This window comes from Toxotes jaculatrix, chromosome 10 (assembly GCF_017976425.1).
Source record: "Toxotes jaculatrix isolate fToxJac2 chromosome 10, fToxJac2.pri, whole genome shotgun sequence".
NCBI classification, from domain to species: domain Eukaryota; kingdom Metazoa; phylum Chordata; class Actinopteri; family Toxotidae; genus Toxotes; species Toxotes jaculatrix.
The window spans coordinates 16,137,733-16,158,782 of NC_054403.1; the positions used below are offsets into that span (position 1 = coordinate 16,137,733).

The 21,050-nt window shown below is 40.3% G+C and overlaps 1 protein-coding gene across 1 annotated transcript in view; it reads left to right on the forward strand.

Moving 5' to 3' along the window:
* LOC121188385 (neuronal acetylcholine receptor subunit alpha-7-like) overlaps positions 1 to 20,119 on the forward strand; it is a 37,418-nt gene extending 17,299 nt beyond the window's left edge. Inside the window, exons 2-10 of the mRNA XM_041048119.1 lie at positions 2,046 to 2,185; positions 3,988 to 4,032; positions 5,032 to 5,141; positions 12,864 to 13,111; positions 14,331 to 14,525; positions 15,250 to 15,336; positions 19,278 to 19,387; positions 19,514 to 19,646; positions 19,707 to 20,119. Of these exons, the coding sequence (XP_040904053.1) occupies positions 2,046 to 2,185; positions 3,988 to 4,032; positions 5,032 to 5,141; positions 12,864 to 13,111; positions 14,331 to 14,525; positions 15,250 to 15,336; positions 19,278 to 19,387; positions 19,514 to 19,646; positions 19,707 to 20,119 (1,481 nt within the window). The remainder of the gene's footprint in view (positions 1 to 2,045; positions 2,186 to 3,987; positions 4,033 to 5,031; positions 5,142 to 12,863; positions 13,112 to 14,330; positions 14,526 to 15,249; positions 15,337 to 19,277; positions 19,388 to 19,513; positions 19,647 to 19,706) is intronic.
* The last annotated feature ends 931 nt before the right edge of the window (positions 20,120 to 21,050 follow it).

The window sequence follows — 21,050 nt, forward strand, 5'->3', positions numbered from 1 at the left end:
GCGTAGATAGATTTCTGACTTTGTGGTGCTTTGTATTGAACTATGGAGATTGTGTTATTGGCTTTGCAGAACTCATGCGCAAAACAACCATTAGAGCCCTTGCCTGGCCGCCCATTCAAACATGTTTACAGACAGAGAGACAAACAAACAACAAGGCACAAAGATGTGTCTAACTCTGTCTGTGAGTATGAATGTGAATTAATGTGTATCTGTGGAAAGCCATGGATGCGTCAATTCAGCTTTCATATGAGAAAGTGGAACCTGGATAGACGGATACATAGAATGAGAGGATTAGACCTCATGTATTGTGTGTGGCTGCTAAGGAGCAGTGGCAAAGGTTTCTGCTGTGCTGAGCAGCTTGTTGTAGCTCCTCTGTCTCTGACCTCCGCCTCAGTCCTGCAATAACTCTCCTCATTACAGCCTTAATGGGCCAATCAGCACTGTGCCGGTCCAAAGGCACACTCCTCTCCTCTTCACAGTTTGCGCTGTAACCCTCTCTCCTTGTTTCTTATCCACATTACATTTCTATTTTTGATCTTTTTTATTTTCTCTGTCTCAGTTGTTCCTTTTGCTTCCTTCCTCTGTTTCTGATGGATTGTCGACTGTATTCTTTTTTTGAGGGAGTCATTATAATATCTGTTCACGGGGGTTACCTGCTGTGCACATTTTTTATCTGCCAGTGACAGGCTGTCTGTGTACTGCAAAAAAAAAAAACTCAGATGATGTGCAAAAAATGTCACTGAGCTCAGAAGAAGGCTGTTTTTTTTTTTTGCCCTGTGGGTGGGGCATGTATAGGTAAATGAACTAGACCATAAACAGACTATTTTCACACTGCAGGCCTTTATGCTCAGCTTCAGTTTACTGTTGAAATGTAGTGTTTATCATTGTGGCCAGTATCCACTACTAGTCAAAATAGTAATTCATCTGTGTTGACCTCTGTATGCACAAATTCAAGATCTTGTACTATAGTTAGATCAGTAACTCCAAGGGCATTAACAATGTGGTCTGGCTGTGTATGTGTGCGTGAGAAAGTGTTTGTGGGTCTCTGTCACCCTTCATTTTGGGACAAATGGTGCTAAATGTGTGTGGAAGGTTAGGTAGAGAGGATCAATAATGGTGATGAGAAACGGGCCAACAAACACATCATCCTAATCACCCTGGACCTTAAGACTACACCAACTCACAGCCCTGCCACTCTACTTATGTGTGTGTATGTGTGTGTATGTGTGTGTGTGTGTGTGTGTGTGTGTGTGTGTGTGTGTGTGTGTGTGTGTGTGTGTGTGTGTGTGTGTGTGTGTGTTTTAAGCCTACAATCTGCTGATCTATATGCAGATGTCAGCACATGTGCATATTTAGTCATTATTCATCAAAACTTTCAGCTCAACAACAAACCTGTCTTCTTAGGAAAGTTTACAGGGAATCAGGGACGTCTTTGCACAGTGTAGACTTAACAGGTACAGTATATGGCAGTGTGTTTGAAACTCCCCCGGGCAAGTTATAATCTGGCTGCAGCCTCCTTCCAGAAGAGGAAGGGCAAAAGGTCAGGAGAACCATTAAAGCTACTTTCTGGATTAGAAATCAGCCTCAGTAGACACTATGTTCCAAGGTACAATTTGCAGGAATGGGATAACGCAAGCCAAGACACTGATGGTGTTTTAAGAAAAAATCCATCTCTGGAATTTTAGTTGTTTCAGCACTGGAATAATGTTTAAAAAATGCAAACAAAAGACTGTGCACCCTGTGTCTATAAATCAAGGAGTGACCTTCAGAAACTGTCTATAGTAGTGGGGGTGGGGGGATACATTCTGCTCTGAAATATATGTGAAAGCTCCTGGTGATAATGTGCGACAAAGCTTTATCCACTTTATCAGAGTCATGATCTTTGAGTTGAAATGATTTTGTCACACAAACAATTACCCAACAGTTTGAGCATGAATTAGCACTCTCAAATGTTGATGCTTTGTTTTGAACAGCTTTTAGTAGAGACAATGCTTTGTATTCAAAACAATCTACCATCTTTTCTGTTCCTTCTGTTGTTCTTCCAGGATCCCTGCAGGGGGAACATCAGAGGAGGCTGTACAAAGAGCTGCTGGCTAACTACAACAGACTGGAAAGACCTGTGGTCAATGACTCTGCTGCCATCTTGGTGGAGCTGGGCCTCACGCTGCTCCAGATCATAGATGTGGTGAGGGAGACATAATTTTCTTTAGATTGTCCGTGTGTGTGTGGTGTGGTGTTGACTTTGGTCATTAAAAAAATTGTCCCGATTGTGTGTTGTGTCTCCTTGAGTTTGACAGCCCTGACACATTTCCGTTTCATTAAAATTACCATCTCTTCCTCTGCCCTCCAGCCCATGGCCAAAAAAAATCAATCCAGGTCTACTATGCTTAATCACTTTTCAAATTGTAAAATTCTTCTCACAGTAGCAGTGGGCCCTCAAATGAAGCCTCGACTCATTAACCACCAAAGAGGACCTAAAACCTGTGAGACACTTCGCAGCCTGTATGAGCATTTGTTCTTTTATAGTGTAACTCTTATGTAGGATTCAGTCCTGCCAGTAGTTTAGGGGCTTGTATAGGGTAAACCAGATTTCAGGAGTGGATACATCTGACTGTTTCAACACAAGGATGCCCTCTCAGACTTGACAGAGGGACTGAATTTTCAATCCACATGAAACCTCTTTCAGCCTCTAGACAAGTTGCTAATTTGCTGCTCAAAATTAAAGGGAAGATTTTTTGAAATTGACACATTAAAAAAAAAAATCTAAAAACTGAGAATTATGAGAGTTATGAAATTAATCTTTTGATGGGAGAATGACAATAAATATTTTATTTCAGACAGATTAAAAAAACTACAGTGTGTCAGTGTTTATATTGTGTATATGCTCACTATTCACATAATGCTTCGGGCATTCTGACCTTCAATAGGTGAGTGAAGTTAATATTTTCAGGATATAAATTTTATATGACTCACAATTCTATTTTCATTATTTCTAAAAGTGCTAACACAGAGCCACACACACACACACACACAAACAGACCACTGGGGGATTTGAAATCTCTGAAGTGACACACATTTCCGATCATTACTTTCAGCTGTGACTTTTGCTCCATCATCTGGGTCATCTGCTTCCAGAAAAGACATTATAGGAGAGTTTGCCATATGTGCCCACATTTTCAACTCAGGTGACAAAAAGTGAGAGAGGGCTATAGATAAATGGATAAACAGATGCAGTGCGTTGAAAAAAGGAAGCTTCTTTGATCCCTTTCAGCATTCCTCTCCTTTCAACCAAAGAAACCATGCAAGCATTCCTGTTATGCCTTTTCCACTCTGTACTGGGAGCAGAGAAACTCTGAAGCTTGCAGAAATGCAAATTTCACCTTGCAGCTAGAATATGAGCAGCATAATTTACCAAATGCTATACGTACACCTTGAAAACATTTTGGATGTTCATTATTTGGTAAAGTCATAGTCTTCAGTCTGCACTGTTTCCATTCGTGTGTTTATTGGACAATGAATGATAATTACTTACTTAAATACTTATTAAGCACTTGTTTATCCACCTATTTTTATTTTCAGTGTGCATAAAATAGCCAGAGCAAGTCAAGAAAGTTTGTGATGATATCTTTTCTGTTAATAGAATTTGTGTCCTTTTGGGGCCAGCATGACATTATCCAGTTCAATGCCACTATTTAAAAACTCTGGACCTACAGTATTTTAGTTGCTAGTTAAAGGCTGTGTAGTTTGTTAGATGGCTCCACTGTTAAACCGTTCAACAGAACTACACTTGGTTACATAAAACCAGCTTTCACACAGTTTTGCATAGCCTGGTTTGTTCTTCTTTGAATATGCAAAACAACTGCACTGACTTGCAGATGACAAAGTCTTTTTTCCACTGTATTAAATATGGATTGGCCTGGTTAAGTTCTCTTATACAGAAAACCACCTCTCTGTTCCTCTTCTTATTTTTTCTGTTTCTGTCCTCAGGATGAGAAGAACCAAGTGCTGATGACCAATGCATGGCTGCAGCTGGTGAGTTTGGTCAAGTTTGACAAGGGCACATTATCACAAATTTAATGTGCTTTAACTATATTTGCAATTTTATTACACAGTTATCCTCTAAAGAAAGTTACTGTTTCAAATTAAAAGTGCCACTACATTAAGCACTTGTTGATGAAAATGAATTTTAACTGCACATCCAGAGGTACAGTTTATTTCCTGGATTATTTGTTCTTGCTCAAAGGCTAAAAGCAATATTGATAATATTTATTGTATAACCAGTTAGCATTAGTGTTAGCTGATCCTTCCAAACATTTTCAAGCTATCTGCAGTTATTTTTAATACTGGAACTCAAGCTAACAATTGTTGCTCACTGTGTTTGTGTGTGTCTGAGAGAGAGAGAGTGAGAGGCAGTGGTTTTGTGTATGCGTGTTCAATGCTGGCATCAGCATACTCAAGAAAACATCACTTCAGGCAGATTATCAAGCAGAAAGTGAGATAAGGGGAGGAGGAAGAAGCAGAGGGAGGAAGAGAGCAGCTTGTTATTCTGTAGTGTTGCCATTTTTGAGGTGTTTCTGTGCAGGATTCAAAAGAAGGCTCTCACCTGTGGCTGTGCTAGTTAGAGCAAATAAGCAGAGTTAAAAGTGTGTGCATGAAATCCACAGCAGCAGTTTTACACTTTTTTTTGAAGCCATTGGGTTTGCCTGCATAGTTAGAAACATGTTTTCAGGATTAAGCTTTACTTTCTTTCATTGGTATCTTCAGAATTGCCATTTTAATTTTATAAAACAGTAATACTGCAAGAATCATTTTACCCTTCCATTTTCATTTTCTTCCTGGCAAGATACAGCCCTTCTTTTTTCTAATGAATGTGCCATTTTCTTGTATAAGTTCAATTGGATGAGTTCAGCTAGTTCAGCTGGACTGGACTGGATTATGGGCTTTTGCAGCGCATGAGAGTTATTGCAGCCATTGTAAAAACTTTAACATGCTCTCGAAGTTTTCAGTGAAAATCTCTCTTGTTTGTCTCAGTACTGGACAGATATCTACCTGAGCTGGAATCCAGAAAACTACCCCGGCGTCCAGAACCTGCGATTCCCTTCAGACCAGATCTGGACCCCTGACATCCTCCTTTACAACAGGTCAGAACTGCCTGCTGCTGCTCATCACAGCCTTTGCAAAAGTTGCGACCTTTTTCTTCTCTTTTTAAATGTTCTCTTTTTTTTTTTCCCCTGTTGTCAGACATGATAAAATAGGTGTTGTAATCTGACATTGTCAGTGCTCTGCAGCCGCTAAACACACCTGTCAGAGACCGCATGTTTTCTTGCTATTTTTTTATTTTTTAGAATGAAATACTCTCTAATCCTTCTGATACGCCACTATTATATAAAATTCTTTCTTTAATCTCCACAAACCATAGCAGTATCAGGGTTACTTTAAGCCAATGTGATAAATAAAAAGTGTTTTTTTTTTTTTTTTTACATTAGAGCTGAGGTCAACGTTTTTTTTTGTTTTTTTTTTATAAATGAGGTTGAGCAAGCTCATTGCATTTTGTGATTCGGGTCAGACTTGTGCTGTCTGCTTATCTACTGTTCTTCACGCTACTGCGCAAGGCTTTCTCAAGTCAATTAGGAATGTAGGCCAGTTGTTTCTCTGCAGAACAACTAATTGCACTGCATTTGCGTGCTTGAGTGAGAGACGGATGATCGGGTCTGAGACTGAGAAGTAAGAATGTTGAAGAGATGGACAGATTCAGTCACAAGGAGAAAGACGATGCCGTTAGACTGTGTTAGCCTAAAACAGAAGATTTGATAGCTTTGAACATGTGAAGCAAGGATAAGAAAGACAGGCAGATATGCAGCTGGTCTTCACTGATGTTAGTGATGGAGTGGATGGAAATAGGAGCCTCAGATGTTCCTCTTCATGCCTGTATTTCTTCCCCAATACACACAATAACACTCTCACATATACACATACGCAAACTCACACATTACAGGGAACACAAGGACAAAACAAAAGGTTTGGGGGCATTAACCCAAATTTTTAAAGCTCAGCTTTTAGACCTGCCAGGATTACCCACCCTAATCTCCTTGCTCTCACCCCTGTCTTTCCCCATCTCTGCCTTTTACCCTCGGCCTCCACTCCTCCCTCTCTCCCTCCATCATCCATCCCGCCTTACCGTCTCTCTTCTCATCTCATTCTATTTGTGTCTCCCTCCATCTCTCTTTCATAACTCACTGTCTCACTGTAATTCACTCTATTCAATCAACTCTTTCTCTCCATATTTTATCGTTCCCAGCCTTCACTGACTCCCCTTTATAAATCATCCCATCTACCTGTCTCTGCCTGTCAAGGTGTCAGCATGTTACTCTCTCCCTTTTCTCACAGTCTACCTGTTTATGTTTTGCTAGTTTCTTGACTGCCTTCTCATGTGCTGCGTGGTACTCTGCTATACTTGCTCAAAATCTGTTCATACATGAAAACAATTTCTGTCCTCTTAAAAAAATACTTTTAGTAATTTGCTCTGCCAAACAATTGATTGGAGGAAAAATAAATGCTGCCTGTATGACGTTCACTTGTGATGCTTTATGTTCTATGTTCTAATTCAGTATATATTTCTATTGCAGAAATATATACTGCACAGAAGTCTTAGGGTGGAAGTCATAGTGAAAGGCTGGGTGCACAAAGCACAGGATTTTGACACGAGAAACCGACGTTTGCTAGCACTAAATACAAAGTTGAAAAAAAAAAACAAAAACAACAAAAAACAGTGTTTATGTTGCTAGTTTTCAGCCGAGGACCATTTCTTACCAAGATGAAGTTGGCAGAGAGGAACAGTAATATGAAGGTGAAGGGGAAAATTCACTTCACATTCACAGAGCCAAACCAGAAGGTTTACATGCCTCCTGAGGAGAAATGAAAATTTACAGTTTTCAGCATGGATCGTTGCTGGAAACACACACACATTCACGCCTTAATAATTAGTAATTAACCTGCACAACTCTAAGCTCTCATCTCACTAATACACAATAAATATCTGTGCACACAAGGTACAAAGAGTACAGGCAGTAAACTCTTCACTAGCACACCACATACACACACACACATATGCTCTCACAATTACACACAGTAATGGCACAACACACGCCATTACACAGTGGGCCATCAGTGCACAGCCAATAACACATTAGTCTTACTGTGTTGAATAGCAGATGTATTCACTCTTATTAGCATGCTGCTCAGACAAGCACTTGCCATAAGTCCATTCATTCATTTCTCAAAAGAAGAGTGAGATAAAAAAAAAAAAAAAAAATCAGATATTGTCTGTGATGAGTCATTCAGCTCATATTATCCTAGTGTGAAATCTCGCATATCCCTCTCATATTGCTTTTCATATTTTAGGATCATTGTGCTCACTCTGACTCATACAGTCTCACAATGATGTTTCACGCATGGATGATCTATATTGTGAGTCATGGATTTCCCATCAACACCATATCCATGCATCCTTGCATACTGCCTGGGGAAATTATTCAATCCTTATTTGTGATGGGTTTTTGTTCTGTGACTGACAGTTGACATCATCCAATTCAATTCTAAGGGTAATAATTACTGTGTCCAATGCCTGTCAGCATGGCTCAGCCTAATTAGTAAGGCTTAAACGTTTTTTGAATGTTGAACTTTTTTTTCCCAACCCAAGTGATGAAAACTGAACCTTCTCATTATATATCTTAAAAAGGTATTGTTGTATTTAATGTTGATAAATTGAATGTTTGAAATATTTAGATTCAAAATAAGGTTATGGCAAAAGAACAAATGCATTTGGCTTCTACTGAGAGAGAGATGCATGTTTGCACCAAAGGTCTCTCGCTTCATTGAAGAGAACCAACTGTAAACTTTATGTTGGCAGCGTGTGTGCATGTGTGTGTGTGTTTGCATGGTGCTTACTGTATGTTTGTGTCAGGTGAGCGTGACTTGGCACGTGTGTGTGATTATGTTTGTATTAAGAATATCCGGATCTGAAACAGCTTTGCAAGCTGTTGACCCCCTGTCTCATTAGTGGAAAAAGTCAATGGTCTCACTTGACTGGGGATCGATGAGGCACATGAAGGACGTCCAACTCAGGTAAACCACAGACTGAATCCTAATTCTGCCAGAAGGGAAGATAGATGGACAACACAGACAAAGCATTGCAACAGGCCATAGAGATGAGAGGATAGTTAATCAAATAAATGGATACTTGGAGGGTTTTTTGTTTTTTTAGATGGATGAATGGTTGAATGAGTGGACACGGTTGGATTGGCTGACATTTCTTTGGTCACTTAAATAAATAAATGCTCCAGAAATAAACGAAAATAGACAGTGTCTTAAGGGCCGATGTGCATGACAGGCTTTAGAAAGACTCTGTGATGATGTGACAGGAACAACATTTTTGTTTCTATAGAACCAGCTGAACCAGCCTGAATTGGAAACAAATTAGGAAGCTGATTACAGAATGATTAGCTCAAGCCAGCATTAACTGTGTACATGTATACAAAAATGTACTAGAGTGCAGTTTGAGGGTGTCAAGTGTCTGCACTGTCCTGTGAATATCACTGTTGGTGAGCATCCAGGAGCCAAAGAGACAGTGGACTGCCTGATCACATCTAAATGCCTTACTGAAATTCTGCTAATCAACAATAATGAAGTTCTCATGATACATAAGAAGTTTTAAACAATAACATGTTAAGTTAGTGACATAGCACTAGTTTACATGATGTAGTTTTTTTTCAAGAATCAAGAATCAAGAATCTTTATTGTCATTATGCAAGGCACAATGAAATTTTGTACAGCAGCTCTTTGGCACAAATAGTAACATAAAAGGCATATTTAAAATCTATCTAAATAAGTATAAAATAGAATAAAATATAAAATAAAATAGGGATAAAGAATATGGTAAACAAATAAAATAGGGATAAAGAATATGGTGAACAAAAAAGAAAAAAGTATTTACAATTAGAAAAATGATGTAACATATAATTATCCCCAGCATAATGATCCTTAGCCTTCTGTTCCTTCTGTCCTTACTTACTTGATGAATTGAAGAGGAAGATTCTTATAAGTAATCCACTGAGCGTTGTTCATATGTGTATATGCTCTCTGCCTCTGTTCTCCAGGAATAAATATATCCCTCTGTAAATTACAAAAATACTGGACATCTTGCCTGCAGCATCCTTGTCCAGCTAGTTAACCACAGAGCCTTAAGGCTGTCAGACAGAATGCCTAATGTAATGGCCCCCTGAGGCTGTTTGGTTGACTGCTATATTCCTGAAATATGACATAATCTACATGGATGGATAGGTCCCTCTGCTGACCCCATGTTGCCGTCAAGTGTGCATGCAAAAATCTTCAGGGAAGGTGTTTGCTTCCAGTGCAACTCACATTATTTTTCTCTCTTTTATTATTATCTTTATGAATTTCTGACAAATTTAGAAAAAATATGTGAGGAAATATTGAGGCTAATCCTTGTTGCTCTTTCAGCCCATGCAACCTGATAGCAGGCATAAACCAAAATGATTAAAACTGACTTTAAATCTACATAATGCGATATTACAAAGTCTTGCTTAGTCTGGCTTAGTAATCTTTCTTTGAAGATCAGGGCATTTTACATGTTGTTAATAGTATGTAGTCATTTTTTCCACACTATCTGGCTCTTTTTCTGCGTCAGGTGACTTCCTTCTTTTTGTGATTTGTGCGTGTGTGTTTGTGTGTGTGTTTTTGGGGGGGGGCAGCAGCAGGTGTTGAGTCAGTGAGAAGAAAGCTTGGTGACTCATGTCCCATGGTGCCGGAACCTGTCACTGCCACCATTGTTATTACCAGTCAGTCTCTGTTTACACCTTGTCCCACTCTCACATGTCCACAGTACTCTTTCTCTAGTGTGTATGTGTGTATATGTGGGTGCGCTGTACAAATCTGACCACTTCCCATTCTCCCAGGGCTATCACTTGTCTGGTTGTGTGCATGTTTAATAATTGAAATGTGTACAGTGTTTTGTTTGAAAATCTTTTAATATTTTTTTCTGAACGATTATAAAATTAAATCTCCTGATTAAATGAGGCAATTTTTTTCAGTAAATTTCAATTTTGGAGCAAGCTATAATAAAGCTCTGATTAATCTTTTTTAGACAACAACTTTAATTCTTGTACTTTTCTACATTTCTGTTGTTCTGCACATGTACAGAATTTACACAGTATGTTCTCTCCAACACACGCTTCAGAAAATTCTCGGCTGTGATGTGTGTAAGTGCTTATTTCAGGAAAGCGCACACCTTCAGATGTGCCAAAAGTAAGGCCTAAGCCTGAATAATTCATTGCATTGCTCCGCCTCGGCCAACCCACACAACCCTCCCCCAGCACCTGGAGCCACAGCTGATAGCAACACACACAGTAGAGAAATAAATTACACTTAACCGTCACTTAACCCCCCTGAAAAAAGTAAATCACTCAATCTGAGCAAAGGCAGGGATAAATAAAATGGGTCCATCTACAAATTTTGTTAAGATACAGGCCATGTTCTTTTGTCAGGGCTGAATGAGGCGCCAGGATGTTTCAGACACACTGACGTTATCTCTCTCACAGGGGAATGCATTGTGTTTGACTGTGTGTGGGTTGATTTTTGTGTATATGTATAGGTGTATAGTGTGTGCCTTTATCTTGTATGTAGAGTTGTGTGTGTATGTTAGGGGCATTGCATTGATTAATTGCATTGCATTAATGAATAATAACTCTGCAGCATTTTACACTAGTATTTGTTGTTCTTTCCAATGACTGAAAACTGAGATCGGGCCTTCCACAAGAGAATTTATCCCTTTTTGTCCTGACTCAGTTATTTACTCTGCTTCGTTATTGAGTTTTCTACAATATCAGTGGTTTCCTTTATTTAATGATATGCAGTAGTTTTTGCATTCACAATGTACTATTAAATACACATGACTCACCTGCAGTAGCCTGGGAGGATTCTATTAATATTCAAATGTGAACATACAGCAGTACAACAGTAATATGAAGGGGTGGATGGATTAAAGGCTGCTGGTTTGTCGCCACCTCATTTTTAACTTCATGTGATATTCACAGAGTTCAAAGGAATTCTTTCCCCATGGCATACTTAAAGATATTTAATCTTAAGCAATGTTTAAAACTTCATTCATTACTTTTTGGACCAAAACGTTGTGGCGAATTTTTCAAAATCCAAAATTGGGTTTTGCCTGAAGTTTAGTCCAGAAAACTGAAATTCATGGACTTTATAAATGTTCTTGTTCCCTGAATGTTGCATGATGTGGGAAGTGGGAAAAGATCCACTATCAGTAAACTGTCTTCCGGGTAAAACAACAAAGAGAAAATATAAAACCCACTGTCTCACTGGTCAGAATAGATAACGAGACACTGGTTATGTAACTGCAAATAAGGGCATATAAATCCAGAAAACTGTAACTCAGACATTCAATTAAATAACATTAGTTTCTTTTTTGCAGGAAAGGGACTAATCGAAAACAAATTCATGCTATTAACTGGTGAAAGTTGGCTTCTAATCTTCTCTTCTGCTGCCCTAATGTTTTCCACACTTGCTCAGCAAGGGGGTAAAATAAAATAAATAAATAAATAAAACATGAAGAGAAGGAAAGGAGATACTTTATTCCAGCTAGTTGCTACCATGGAGACTTGAGTTTGTCTGAGAACAAAATTTTGGACACATACTGCATAAGGAAACAAAACAGAAGACACTGCCTAAAATCTCTAGAAGTTCAGACTTCGCCTCTGGCACTTTATTTAAGAGTTCATATTCTCATTGACACCAGAGGAGCTGCTCTTTAATACTTAATTAGAGTTCAACTGGAGTACCAGTACTGAAGTGATCCAAGGTTAGGCTTCTAGGCATTTTCTTTACTGTAAGTCTCCAGAAGTAGTGTTTGCTACTCCAAGACTCTCTGTGAATACAGATTCTGCTTTGTTCAATTAGTTCGTTGACTTTTGGCTGTGTTTGAGTCTGGCAAAAGTGAAGCCAAGTCCATCTTAAACTTAAAGTATTTGAAACTATTCGTAGAGAAAACCTGTTAGTGGCTGCCCTTATATCATCCCAGCAGGTTGTGAGTTGTACAGCCTTGAAGGAGGCGTCTGTGGTGTTTTCTCATGTCACCGATTTGGTTCCTATTACTACAAATCTGGCATAGTAATGGAAATGAATATTTAATTTCACTGCACCATGGATTTCACCTAGGTTTCACAGTTGTGTGTATGTGGGTTAAAGCGGCAGAGCAGAAGGCTGGTTGCTCCACATATGTCACTTCACTGCTCACTGCTGTGGCTGGTTAGACAGAGACAGCAGAGAGACTGGGACATATATACAGGTAGGCAAATACATGCTGACAACATGGAAGATATGGGCTGAACTAATGGGCTGAGTAATTCACTCTCCTTTTTTGTTTCATTCCAAAAACAAATTAGATATTATTCAAATTAATGTCCATCCCTCTGAGTACTTTTCTTATCCCTTAATTTGTCCTAACCACATAACCAAATAAACCAGACTTGGGTCTTGTTGATTAAAGCAATTAGACAAACATCACTAATTTCTTCCATCGCTGTCTACGTTCTTTCACAAAGTTATTTTGAGTGTTCATCTCTCTGCAGTAGTACAGTTTGATAAAAGCCATTTCAAAATAATTGCCAGCTTGTGGTACCTGAGCATGATGTCAAGAACAATTAAAAAGGCGATAAACATAAGGCAGGGACGTAGAGCAAAATAGAGCTTTAAGCCACAGGTAGATTATTAAAGGTATTTTAAAGGTGCACACACGCACGCATTACTCTCTGTTACTCTTTTCCCAGTGCGGACGAGAGGTTCGATGCCACCTTCCACACCAACGTACTGGTAAATGCATCAGGTTACTGCCAGTACATCCCCCCTGGCATCTTGAAGAGCACCTGCTACATCGACGTGCGTTGGTTCCCCTTTGACATTCAGAAGTGTGACTTGAAGTTTGGCTCGTGGACACACAACGGCTGGCTACTGGACCTCCAGATGCTGGATGTGGACACGTCCACATACATACCCAATGGAGAGTGGGACCTTGTGGGTAAGAGAGCCTATGTTTATGTTTATCACTGCAGGTATTGCCAACAGGATAGATGGCTGTACTTGAGAATCCAGTGTGTTTACATAATTCAGTGTCTATATTTTTTTCTGTCATCCCATGGGATTTCTCCATCGGAGTCCTGCAATAAGATGAAAACAAACTTTGAAAACTATTTCTTAAGGGGGTTTAACAATACTGCACAACAACTTCTGCTGTATCCAGTCAGTGCAGGAAAAATTGGGAAACTGCATCACTTTTACTCATTAAGATTCATTAAGATTAATATTTTCTGTTATTTTAAAATGTTTGACATAGGCTAAATATTCCAGAAAGACAGTTTTTAAAGGTTTTAAAGTAAAAGGCTTGAATGCACTGTACATAAATAACCCCTTTACATTTACCCTCATTGTGAATCACTGATATATATATATATATATATATATATATATATATATATATATATATATATATATATATATATATATATATATATATATATATATATATATATATATATATATATATATACACTGTGGGAAACCATTTGGACCGTTGTAGGTGGATGAACTGGAAAGGGGAAGATTTTTGGAAGACCTCCCAAGCGGGGTGTTTCCAGCTTCGACAGAGTAACAGCAGATCCCAGTGCCTGTGCCCCTAGGGTGATGGGTAGCTGGAAATGGGTGTCAGACAGCACCAGATGGCATGCAGTAGTAATGTTTGACACATCGGCAGGCATGTAGCCAGGCCATATGTGAGTTCAGCACACCACATCCCTAGAGTTAAGAGTTCAAGGAGAGAGAGTTTAACTACCAAAAATCAAAAATGATTCAGCCTTCCGTTTTTTTGGGTTCACTGAATATTGTTACTAGTAATACACAGTTAAAATGAAGGCAAAGTTCAAAGCCTGGTCAGACTTAGATCCCCTCTAGTGGAGCATATTAAGGGTCTAGAAAACCAAATTCAGCTGGTGTGAATTCTGGACTCCATGTCCGTTAAATATTTAGACCCATCTGTTCTGTCTTTTTTTCATTCTGTTCATCCATCCGTGCGGATGCATACATGGATAGACACATTACAGTTGTTAATTACAGTAATTGGTCTGATGGTTTTCTGCTTTACTTACACTCTGACTTAAAACCTTGGATTGAATTACTTCCTTGAACTGAATTACTTCTTCAGTCCACAAAAACATACCTGTACGCGTTCCCTTTGTCCTCAGGTGTGCCAGCTAAGCGTAATGAGCTGTATTACGAGTGCTGTAAGGAGCCCTACCCTGACGTGACATTTACAGTCACGATGCGCCGCAGGACTCTATATTATGGACTCAATCTGCTTATTCCCTGTGTGCTGATCTCTGGCTTGGCCCTTCTGGTTTTCTTGCTACCTGCAGACTCTGGGGAAAAGATCTCTCTGGGTAAGAGGGGGAACACACAAACACACTTAGTCTTTGTAGAGCTAGAAGTAACAGGAAATTGCAGTATAGCACTGAGAGAAGGTGACTTTTACACTGTAAAATGTTGATTAACAAAAATCTAAGGGACACTTATCAAACCTTTTTTATTTACATTTTGTGTTTATTGGTCTATGGAAGAACAATAGAACGAAGGGAGGAAAAGATTTTATACTGTTTTTTAGTACAGAATTATCAACCGCCAGGAGCAACATATGTGTTTGAAGGTGTTCAAGCTCATACAAATATAGTCACAACTGTACACCAGAACATAAACACATTAAAGCACACATGCACATTTGCACATGTATATTTGTCTACAAACATGTCCTTATTAATTGTATAGTAAGTCTTGAATTTCAAAATAAGAGGCTCGTCACTAAATCCATGTTGGAATTCTATCAGTGCCAGTGACTTCTGATGAATAGCCATGTGTGGATGAGCAGCCACCAGTTACAAAGTCAGAGTCTTTGAGGAATTTCTGGAACCTACCTTGGACACGTCAGATGAGCCAGCAGCTGACAAATGGCTGTAGTCATGAGAACATAACTGATTACATACATAAGTAATTACAGGAATAATTTCTCACACCAGTGACCCTGATCACATCATTATGTATATGCTCATGTTCTCTCTCTCCCTCTTTCTCTCTGTCCCTGTATGTGTCTCACTCGATCTCTGCCTCAAGGCATCACTGTGCTGCTTTCGCTAACTGTCTTCATGCTTCTGGTAGCAGAGATCATGCCTGCTACGTCCGACTCTGTTCCTCTCATCGGTGGGTTATATTTATCTGTCTATGTGAGTATATGTAACACTGAGAAGTCAGCTTTGCAGGTGAAAAAGTTTCAGGAAGACATGCGTTTTTGAAGCAATTCCTCACCTTAACCAAAACTTAACTAAACAGAGGAGAAAAGGTCCCTTAGAAAACAGCCAAACTAAAGTGAATGCCATATCAGTTTAGTTCAGTTAAGTTCAGTTTAGTCATCTATTAACACACAGACAGTACTGACCAGTTTACAGTAATAACTTGACTGTCCCTCTGAGCATTTCTTGCACTTCCAGTAAACACCAGTAATATAAAACGTGCATTAATTATTGAGTGCTTTCAATGTAGGCAATTGCCTCATCTCTATAAATACTGTATACGGTCTCCTGAAAAAATAAATAAAAACTCATCTGTGGGCCTGGCTGGGTTTTGGTTTGAGTAGCCAGAGGGCATCTATACATCATACTCAGTACCCCTGGATGGAGGATGGAGTAAATTGGGTGGCCAGAACTGAAGCTGTCAGCACCATTAATAGCCTGTGAAATGCCTGATTCTCCATTGGGGAGGTACCAAAAGGAAAGGAGAATGGAGGAAGAAATAATGGATGAAGAGGCCAAGACTAACCTTGGGGGGCTAGAGAAAGACTTCAGAGGCTTTGTGGAGCAAGTGCAGACGCAGACATGTAAGGAGGGTTAACACCCTTTAATTCAGCTGTCATCACTGAGAGCTCACCAGCCCACAAAAAGAAGAAATGTGTCCTTTTATCGTGTGTGTGTGTGTGTGTGTGTGTGTGTGTGTGTGTGTGTGTGTGTGTGTGTGTGTGTGTGTGTGTGTGTGTGTGTGTGTGTGTGTGTGTGTGTGTGTGTGTGTGTGTGTGTGTGTGTGTGTCAATTAGCTCCCATGCTTTGAATTATAACTGCAGTCCTGTTTGTTTTCTGTCACATCAGTTCTAATGGGTCAAAGAGGTGTATTGATTTAGGTAGTGTTTGTTCATGCTGAACATGGTCACCACACCACTAACTGCCCTCACTGAGAAAATCTTGATAAATGTGTCATCAATAGAGTGATTGATCAGTTTTTTTTGTCTCCCATGACTTGAACACAAGGCCAATTGAGACACCTTTAGTAGCCTTGTTAAAATGACTCATGTCCCTTTACAACACAGTGGCTGAATGTGGATGTGAGTTATTGTTGCCGTGAACTCAACCGTAAATATATAAAGCAAGTGTTCAACACTGCTGACAGAATCAGGCCATATGTATTTTATCATCAGCCCCTAATCACTAGATGAGCTAAGTGTTTTCATTTCATTTTAGTTAGTTTAGTTAAACATATCTGATTCACGGCTGTTTGGCTCAGTTCATTTTAATTCAGTTATAATTAATTTTTTAGTTCAGTTCAGTTAGTTCAGAGATGAACAACAATGTGGTTTGTGACTGAAGGTCTCTCAGTTGTGTTTTGAATTATTATACACGGTATCTACAAACAGCCTTCTTCTGATGCTGCATCCGTAAAGAAAGCCAAAGTCATTAGTGGTTGACCATAAAGCAGTCAGGACACAAAAATTGTCCTCCCAGCTCTCATAAACATATCCTATTACACCATTCTCAATGTCCCGACTCTTATTTCTTCCCTCATCTCTTTATTTTATTGTCTTCTGCTCCATCTCTTCCTTAACCCTCTTTACTTGGTTAAGCTCCCTCCCTCTTTCCTTCCATCTTCATTTCCAAGGCCTGACAAACTGTGGCGGTTCTGGGGAGGGGCCAGCAGGGGCCAGTGCCCCTGTAGCACTGATTCTGGACCCCCCTGTGGCCCCCCCTCCGAAAGTAGATTATTCAGTAGCGCCGAGTCGCCGACGTCGAAGGTAGAACTAACGTGCGTGGCTTAACATTCTAGTCGGACCTTTTAGTGCGCTGCACCATTTAAAAAACGAGCGCGAACCATAACACGAGCCTGAAGCAGTCGGAAGATTACAACGAACAACGACGAACGAACTTACACTGTCAAGGTAAGACTTCTGGTAAAGAAATGTTGTTTGCTAACTTTATGAATTATAATAGCATCCTGCCAGAACACCAGGTGTTAATGTCAGCTTAAGTTGATTGTATGGTTCTAGCTAACGTTAGTTACTATTCTTAACGTACGTTATCACAACACAAAACCAAGCAAGCCCGCAATGGTAGGATTGCTGAAGTGTAATTCCTCTTAATTGCTTTTTGTCTGTAGTGAAAAATGAAGAGAAAAAAGGACATTACGTCCTATTTCTACAAGAAAAAGACACAGAATGGTGCAGACATTGAGACAGAGTCAGATGATGGTGGTGAGAGAGCTGAAGAGGAGCAAGTTGAGAGCGCCACAGAAGGAGAGTCAGGGGACATGGGAGACGTTGATTTTCAGAGAGAGGGCCCAGAGCAGCAGAGAGAGACAGATGAAGATCCTGAGGGTGAGGAAGCTGAGACTGAGATAGAGGCGGAGTGTGAGACACAGACAGAAAATATTTGTGCATCTACAAGCACTGGACCATCAGGTATGTGATGTTGAAAAGAACACTATGTTTTGTGTCCCTGGTCAGGCTTTAGAATATATTAATTTATATTTACTGAATGCAATAAAAAATGAATTAATTCATACAATTGATAAATAGCATTAATAAATAAATACAGTTTAGACAATTGTGTGTGTCTGAGTGCCTAAGCAGTGTTAAGTATAGCAGTTTAGTCTATATGCTGTGTCCATGCAGAATTTATGTTTGACTACATATGTTCGGTTTATCTTTCTCCACAGACATCAGCAAAGGTAAACAAGACCCAGAATCTTGGAAAGAAAAATCCAGGCTGGGATGCAGAGACCCTCGAGTACAGTACAGCTTGTACAGTTCATTGAGCCATACAAAGAAGTTTTTTTTTAGCTCTACAGACTCTGTAAAATAGCGGTTGCAATCCCAGTAAGCACTGCTGCTTGTGAACGGAGTTTTTCCACATTAAAGCTTGTGAAAACCTACCTCAGATCCACTATGAATGACGACAGATTAAGCAATCTGGGTGTCCTTAGCATCGAGTCGAGGAGGGCAAAAGCACTGAGTCTCGACTCATTTGTTGACCGGTTTGCCCGGAATCACCAAAACCGCAGAATACAGTTGCTGTAATAGTAGGGCAGCCTCTTATCAGTGGTTTAACAAGTTTTATTAAAATAAAAAGTCAAACAAGATTTCGAATCTTTGTCTTTTTTGCTGCGGGTTTAATGTGCCCCTCTATCAAAACCCCTGGCCCCAGCCAGGCCCCCTCAGTGAAATTGGTCTAGAACCGCCACTGCTGACAAATAAGGTCATAATCCCTGACCTCATGAGGTGACATGAGATTTGATTTTGCTGGCACTGCAGTAACTGTAGCCGTGTGTAGCTGTTAGCTTTTTTTTGTTCACATACCCTTGCAAACAAGAGAAAGGAGGGCAGGCCCTCAGATATACCTTATGTGTGTGTGTGTTTATACATGCTGGGAGAAAGCACAGTGTTCAGTTAGCGCTCCCCTACTGTTCCCTCATGTGGGTGAAAACATCCCTCCAGAACCAGCACTAATCTCTCTCTCCTCTGCTGTTTTTTTTTTTGGTTTGTTTACCCCTATTCTCTGTTTTGTCACAATTTTTGCGCAGATTTTATTTCCCCTGTCTGAGTTCAAGTGTGCATCTTTTCCCCTTGGCAATGTAACTTATTGCACAGATTGATCAGACTTGCTTTCCTTTCATGTTCGAGTGTGAAATCAACCTATTTTTTTGGGCTTAATTCAAGCTTAGTGTTTTACCTGTTAGTACATGTGTATTAAATGTTACCATGTGCTCGGATAGTTTTTTGGGGGGGCTGAAAAGGAGAAAAACATTCAACAAGTAATAAAATGATTGATCTTATTTGGAACTGAGCATGAAACTAAAAGCATGTTGATGTTTTTGTTGTACAGCCCAATACTTTGCCAGCACCATGATGATTGTGGGAATGTCTGTGGTGGTGACTGTTATAGTCCTGCAGTTTCACCATCATGACCCTCAGGGAGGCAAGATGCCCAAGTGGGTGAGTGACTGTAACTGATTTAATCAGATAGTAATCGCGGTTGTCACTTTTTGCACAGAGGTTTGTTTTTGTGTAAATGTGTTTTCTTTGTGTACGTGCGCTGACACACTCTCTCCCCGCTTTCAGGTTAGGGTAGTTCTGTTGAACTGGTGTGCTTGGTTTCTTCGCATGAAACAACCCGGAGATGAGCGCAAGCGGCCTGGGTACAAGTACCGTCACTCCTCCCAGCATCACTCCAGCACCAGTTCCATAGAGATGGGCACAGTACCGAGCCTCACTGTGCCCCTCTCACAGACATCCTGCCCCCCATGCCCCACAGGCACCTCCAACGGTTCCATGAGTCTCTACTTTGGCAGTTACCACCCCATAGAGAGTCCACACTGCCCACCTTCTAGCGACTCTGGGGTGGCGTTAGGCGGGCGTGCCCACGGCTCCCCCAGCGACGAGGCTGAGCCACCGGGAGGAGTTGGCGGTGGTGTTGGAGGCCTGGGGATGGGAGTTGGCATCCCCCCACCAGAGATCCAGCGTATCCTGGAGGAGGTGTCGTACATAGCCCAGCGGTTCCGGGACCAGGACGAGGCTGAGGCCATCTGCAGCGAGTGGAAGTTTGCAGCGGCGGTGGTGGACCGTCTGTGTCTGGTGGCCTTCTCTCTCTTCTCCATCATTTGCACCTTCACCATTCTCATGTCAGCACCTAACTTCATAGAGGCTGTTTCCAAGGACTTCACATAGCTGGTTGCAGCAGCAGGAGAAAGGAAAGGTAGAAGGCGCAAAATAATTAGGGATAAGGAAGAAGCTAAGAGAGAAAGTGGAGGGGGAAAGGAAAGAGTGCAGTACTCTATGTGGTCCCCAACCTACAATCTGGACACCCCAGTGGACATGAGGTGGGCCACAAAGTGTTTTACGAGAAAAATGAGAAAATCTCCAGAAACTTAGTGGAAACAAATGGAACCTTTCAGCTCTGCCAAGCTGCTGAATCATGTTATCACTTCAACCAATCAGGAAACAAAACATTTGTGATCGCTGTGAAGTGATTACACAGACACATCATTGTTTCATGAGCAAATTCCAAATTAAGAAAAGACATAAATTCATTGTCCCACTCTGTCTTGGTGTCTGAGAAAAATTGTTCATATCTGGAAAAGATAAAGAGGTTGGTCATACCGACTAAACAACAAAAGCACCTGGGGAGACTGGAGGCAAAAGGTTGGGAATCACTGGGGCAGTAGTGGAGTGCACTGTATAGATTTTCTTTTTTACAGTGAGCAAGATATAAATAAGGGAAAGATAATGCAGTCGTCTATACCCTGAATACAGTGTAAAATGTAAATATACATTGTGGTATCTGTACTAGTCATTTAAAAACCAACTTAATTTACACACGCAGCACCACAGTCCACCTCACTGCTTCTTCTCTAGTTCATTACAGTCATCTCAGCAGTTGTTGTCCTGTATGCACAAATCCACACACAAATGCATAGATATCACCTCAGTCTGAGCTCATACTCCGACTGTTCACTTTCTCAACCCTCGATAAGGAAGTCACAGTGTTTTTCTGATGACATACCATCCCTGTAATGATGTTAGGTTAGTTGCTAAAATGAGATGTTTCACTGTGAATTTTATTGTTTTTAGTTTTCCTTTGCTCAGCATAGCACTGGAC